The following is a 6977-nucleotide window of genomic DNA, read 5'->3' on the forward strand; positions in this document are numbered from 1 at the left end:
GTTTTAAAATGTATGACACACGATGCGCTTGTAAGACGATGGCGTGTCGGTTGCGTAACTAACAGCCGTGGTCGCGCAACGATGCGCGCGCTGGGAACAAATTAACCCGCGCGGGTGAGTTCCCCTCGCAGACTTTTCTTTAATGAAGTTTGTACAAGTTTCTACTTTTTTTCTTGTAAATTTTTGGATGCTTTGTCTTCCAACAGTAGAGCTGAAGTATAACATGACGTTCAACATGCGCTCCTTATGTTTCGGCGCTTGTTGACAACTTTAAATACACTTTCTGTGGACATGTTTAACCAAAAAAATAAGTTGTACAGAGAGCCAAATGTTAAGATACTCTATTCTGATGTCTGTGTGCGTTGTAAGCATAGCATAGCGAATTCGGCACACGCAGACGTGAACGTGTAACGCGATACGTGCTCGGGTCATACATTTGGGTGGTGCGTTGCGACAGGTTGAGCGAAGCGTCTTGTGAAACGCCTCTTGCGCAGTCCTACTCCCCACCGGCGACGTAGAGCTGGCGAGGTGTCGAAACCGCGGTACACTCGGCTCGCACCCGCATCCACTTACCCTCCGACTTACGACTTATAAACAGCCGTAGACATTTATTTTCATCAAATGAAATGTCATTTGACTTTCACATTGCAATTAAAGTCCATTTCAGGACGAAAGTGTAATTAGACAAACTCATGTTAATGGCTGACAATGTTATTTATTACCTATGGCTTTAAGGGTAATAGGGTTGGCGAAGTACTACAAATAAATAGTAGTGTAAATTTAATATAAAACATCAAATAAAGTTCCTAATAAAAAGAGCAGTTTCTCAATTGCAGAGATAAATGTTCACTAAAATAATAAAAATAAATAGAATTTTATTAAAGAAATTACCTACTTAAAAATCAAAACAATTTATTTCTTGAGAGTAATTCGGTAATATTACTTCCATCGATACGTAATATATAAAAAATATAGCTGGAATAAGTTGACATATGATAAAAAAAACATCTTCATTAAATAATAACGGAAATTTTGTCTATTGTTATAACAAGCTATAGCTCATTAAATGCGAAATATATATAAACAGTTTTTTATAACTACCTTAGTACAAATGTTATTTAAAATTAAAAAGTGAAACGGTTTGTCGGAACATTGAATGGCAACAGGTTTGGTGTTCACCGTGTCAGTAGTACGACTGAGCTTGTTTACGTAATCCATGGGTGTAGGTATACACACGTATAACTAACTTCGCTGTATGAATGGCAAAATGGCAAATTAGGTCATTGAATCCAATAATAAAACAAGTTTTACAGTTATGCAGAAAAGATGTTTTTTTAAAAAGGGTAACTAATTACATCTATTTACATATTTGGAGCTTTTATTCTCATAAATTGAGTATATGTTTGAGATAATCATCAAGTTGAGTTGCGCTAGAGGAAATTTCATTTAAATAACAATCGCCTATTCAGACGCGCTCGGGGAAAAGAGTGTTTATAGCAAAAGCGACGACGATACGATAATTACTTTTTTTTAATAATTCTACAAACATTTTATAAGGAAGAAGAACGCAGCTAGTTGTCGGAATTGGGCATCAGTTGTTACACAAGCCGTGGACAGTCAAGATGTTCTCGCAACCGATATTCGGGTCATCCGTTTGCGACAATTGTGCCATCCAATGTTACGTTATTATATTGATATTACTTTTACATTTCTTACTGTAACATTACATTTTAAATAAGACAATAGTAATTGTCTACATCGACATTTTCGAATACCTACAAGCCTATGATACTTCCCAAATTTTAAGCTAATTAAAACGATCGACCTAGAAATCTAGTTGTAATTATTTTTGTTATACAAAAGTTAAAGTAGTTCAGAATGTATCTATTTATCACTAAACGAATCTCTAAAAAAATCTTAAAATTGATTATTAACAGGGAATGCTAATCAGTTGGCCACGACTTAGGTAATTTGGGATTTCTTAAACATCAAGGTACCATATATCCGTATACACTTTTAACGACAATCTCATTTGGGTCACAAAAAACTTATTGGTAAGTAAATAAGTCGCTCTAGTCTGTTTACGTTGACTTCAAGTACGATTATGTGTAATTGTGTAATGTTAGCTTTTCAACAATTTTCAACAATTTTGATGTATTCTGTATTCTTGAAGGTTATTTAGTCTGTGCTATAAATCAATAACATTTATCTTTATTTTAAATTACAATGTCGACTTTGTAATTAAGATCCAACACATTATTTTTATATTTATGTCATGGTTTTAAAATGTAGGAATTCTATTTGTTATTTTAATAATCGAACAGTAGTCAGATGGCAGAAATAAGGGTGTCACATTGGCTCGACTACACGATGGCTATATCAGTAGTGGCGAGCAGGGTGTGTGAATACACGAAAAAACGGTGTTGTTGGTAAGGTTATTCTGTACAAATTGGAAGAAAACATAAGAGCTAAAAAAGACTATATTTTATTAAAGCATAATATGGCTGTGGCTCCTATAGTAATGTGTTGTTTAGTTATCTATCAGCGTTCGCTTTGCATCTGGTTGTAGTAGTGATCATTTCGTTGTGCAAACAATTCAGTGTTAACGCTCGACCGCCGTCATCCTAAATAGCAAATGGCAACATTCAGTTCAATTGAGTATGTCAATCCAGTAACGATACGCTGAGCCGGCGCCCATGAATTGTATTCGTATTGTTAGGAACAAAATTAGTACCGTGCTGTAGAGTTGGCGCAACTCTAGATTATCGGCATAAACGTCACGTCCCTAGCTGACAGCTGTCAATGTCACTAGAAGTGTGAATAGATTGGCGCGCAACTTGAGTCTTGACGAGAAGTGTTGCTCTGAGTTTAAAGCGACAGTATCAATTAAATAAGTTGTCTAAAAGTATATAATCATAGTTACACATAATCTACACTGAAATTTGTAAACCGTTATATTTAACATGAAACAGGTACATTGTATTTGTAACATTAGTTATTTATTTATTTAAAGCCACTCAGCACATGTGCTGATCTTCCGTGGTCATTGAAAATAGATGGCACTAATTAGGATCCTTGTCTTCAATCATACTATCACACTAATATTATAAATGTGAAAGTTTAGATGGATGGATGGATGTTTGTTAGAGTTTGTAGCCTAAACTGATGGACGGATCTCAATGAAATTTTGCATACAAATAGAGGATAGTCTGGAAGAACACATAGGTTACTTGGTTTTGTTTTTTTTAATACGAAGCGGACGGAGTCGCGGGCGAAAGCTAGTATAATTATAATTTAATAATTGAGAGATCGTTACAATATAGCTAATTAAAGTTGGTGCTAGTCTATTAGTATACGCGGGACTTTTTTATAAATAGACATAAAACGCCTTCATGATCTTTATAGATGGTTTTGTAACACGGTGTTAACTTACATCAAACTTTGTTAACTAGTAATTTTCTACATAAGTATGTTGAGCGACATTTCGAAGACATTTTGATAGCATGACAATAGAAATTATAATTTACTAGCTGTTCCCGTGCGGCTTCATCCGCATGAAATTATGAAAATTTTATTTCACTATTTACATTTGTCAAATTATCAATAGCAAATGTCAAAATGACATGACATAACAAATATTGACAATCTTGCTTTCTCGATGTTGGCAGCAACTTACGGTCTCTTTTCCACATTAGGCTTTTTATCCAAAATATTTTCCCTCTACGTTTAATGGCGTAAAAATATATAGCCTAAAGCGTAACGTAAGTGTAGGGCTTTTTATTAAGAAAAGAACTATTCAAAAATATGCTGTAATTACTGACATCTTAGGCAACAAAGAAGTGTGTGTTTACGCTTTATTATAATAGTATAGATTTAAAACTGTATTAAAGCTACTGGACGTTGTTGGTTGGTAAATAATAACCACAGCCGTAGTGTTTGTGTGTGTGTTTTGTTACATAAAAATGATAATCATTCTAGTCCCTGGGATCTTGATAATCTTTAAAAAATACTGTCTTATTGATATATGAGTGAAAGCTTGAAGGAAGACGAGATTTTCTTTATTTAATTCAACGCAGACAAAATCACGCGGTACAGATAGTTTACAATTTCGACATTAAAATTGAAGGCATCCTTAAAAAACAGAAAAGCAAAAGACACAGAGAGTCAGGGTGTCAATAGCCTCATCTCAATGGTACTATTCGTAATAAAGCTTAATATAAAATGAAATACCAGTTTAAACAATAATAAAAAAAGGTTGTTTATCGGCATACTGATGTGTCGAATAAACTACCACAAAAGGGACCAGTTTATAAACGACATAAGTTCAACGAATTACAAAAGATAGAGAAGATAGAAACATGAATGATGATTATATTTTTGAGATGGTTTGTGCTAGCTGCTCACTACTTTAAGCACTTCTTCATTTGCATTCTTTTGAAATAATCAGAAGTTACTTCTTCGTTTAATCATAGCTAAGACCAGTGACTGTCAACGTGGTCTGAGGTCTATAGGAAAACCGGCGGGGATCCACAACTTGTAAACGGAATATAAGAAAATTTTAACTGGTTTCGAATATCTAACGTTCGCCCTTAGGTTCAACTACCTTCTCCCCAAGACTCCAAGATTGTTAAATGTATGTAAAAAATTATAAAAAAAAAACTCAAGTGCCTACCATCCCTAAGAGATCCTCATAGCTAACTCAAAAACGACTTCTAAGCTGTTCATAAAAAAAAACTTTTTTCTACTACCCCCCCTCATTACCATCGACTACCCTAAAAACTAGAATCGGCCGATGACACCTAAGAATGTGGGGACTAACTGTCGGTCGAAACCCTGAGGTGTTAATGATCTATTAAATTTTAATATTTAATTAAGGCTAACCCTCGACGACGGACGGTCATAAATCTTTATTATCTACATGTGCGATATATAACTTTTTATGTGGTTGTAAGGCACACTTAGCCGTCGACTCGTATACGTTCCGCAAAAGTTGTATGGTGTACGAATCCTTTGCGGCGTTTGTTTGTTCAGATTCGAGCGCTGGTAATGGTATGTTGCAAACGGGCGGGCATCTGGCGAAACGCGGTGATCACAGCGGCAACCTCGCACGCAGCGCACGTATGTACGCTCGTACGTTCGTGTGCACGCACAAGAGCGCGCGCGCCGCATCGCGGCCCCGCTCGCAACTAGGTCAGGGCGCTCTGCGGCCGCGCGCGTTTTAAATTTAGAACGATTCGCGCTACAAACCTCCTCCCCCCCACACCCCGCCATCACCCAACACTATCTATACCAATTAATTGCTCACCTTCAAAATTAACACCTGCCACCCGTAACACCCCTGCATGATTTGCGACATCATTTAAAATCAGTGACCATACGTAGATACCTTAACACCTCTTTCAGTTTAATTATAGATAACGTTTTAATAAATAATTTATTTTCTCTGATAAAATCATACTTTTACAACAAAAAGCTCACGGTTGAGTTGATACAAAGATCAATTTTTTACGTGAATTAAAATCATGATTTATAATTTTTCCACTTGAAAATGTCCTATCAGAATTTAACTAGATTAAAATGAAACAATACGTTTTACTCTGTGTTAGCATTTTATAAGTGTGACACGAGTGACTAAAGTGGGTCTCGCGTTTGATAGCATTTATTTCGCCATACTGTAACATATGATTGGAAATAATGAAACACTGCGCGGAAAGAATTGAAAAGTACTCATCGTCACACCCGCAAAACCTTGGGGCTAGCCCTGCTTACAAACTGGTTATGTAGACTTCACTTCGTATCCCTTACAAAATAGCAAACAAACAAGTTTATATTGCAACGCCGTGCTATCGAAACATTGCGCTGTTGCCGACTCGCCATACAAATGTTAACAGATGAATTTCATCGTTTTCATGCTTAACGTATTTTGTTTAAATTTACATGAAATTTATCATTTACAGTCGATTTCATCAAAGTATATGTATTTTGTTTCATTAAGGTCTTTATTAAAGTTTTTTTTATGACATGATGAACCTAGACAAAATACTATAATTATGTCTACATTTATACGTGGTTATACTTAAATTATTATCATTTTGTTTATTTTATAATAAATCAATCTATATATTCAGCTTCAACTACTTAGCTATATGTGTACCATGTAAATAAATCAACGCACTTTATTATTTTCGATTTTAACTAAATTTAAAGTGACTAGGAAATTCAATTCTTTGTATACTTTTTCGGATGGAAAAACCCACGAATATTTTTTTCCAACGCATAGTGTTGGTTGTAATGGTATTTAGCTTAATTTAATTATTTAAATTCACTATGTTTATATTTGTCGCATACTTTCGTAAATAACTAGATAGGTTTTCATGAAACTTTAACTAATGAACTTACTGAGTTCGTCAGATAAAACCTAATATACCTATTCTGGGACGATATGGTAGTTTCAGCATTTATAAGTTATAATAAATCCGAAATAAGCGTGCCTCTAATAAGATAATAATATATTTTCCTCTTTAATTAAATGAGTATTGCCTAAAAATGTTCTTTACCGGCTAATTTAACATAAAATAAATAACACCTTCAAGTAAACCTAGGGAGAAACATTTACATAAACATTGTAGAAGAGTATTTTGAAGCATAGCATTTGTTGTAGATAGCTTGCAAGTGGATTGCAAGCTGGTTGACTGTCGTTTCTATGCGCAGCCAAACTTTCAATTTTTCTGCACTAGCTGCCGCTGCATGATGTAATGCCATCTCGGCCGCGCTTTGCAACCGCGCTTGCATGCGACCTACATTCCCAAAGGAGTTGTGGTTTTCATATCGATGCAGATAAACGAAGCGGCAAAGTAACTTATGTAAATACACTACAACGAATAAGACTCACCTTCGAGCTTCATGCCCACATCAAGACATTTTTGGAATCGGCAGAAGGGACATCGTTTCCTCTGTGTTTTGTCAATGTGGCAGGC

At 35.3% G+C, this 6977-nt stretch overlaps 1 protein-coding gene across 1 annotated transcript in view; it reads right to left on the reverse strand.

The window, feature by feature from the left end:
* LOC106102508 (nuclear hormone receptor FTZ-F1) overlaps positions 1-6977 on the reverse strand; it is a gene marked incomplete at its 5' end in the record, with an annotated part of 25732 nt that extends 18755 nt beyond the window's left edge. Inside the window, one exon of the mRNA XM_013282019.1 lies at positions 6893-6977. Coding sequence (XP_013137473.1) covers positions 6893-6977 — 85 coding nt within the window. The remainder of the gene's footprint in view (positions 1-6892) is intronic.

The sequence above is a fragment of the Papilio polytes genome, unplaced genomic scaffold (genome assembly GCF_000836215.1).
Source record: "Papilio polytes unplaced genomic scaffold, Ppol_1.0 DF824292.1, whole genome shotgun sequence".
NCBI lineage: Eukaryota > Metazoa > Arthropoda > Insecta > Lepidoptera > Papilionidae > Papilio > Papilio polytes.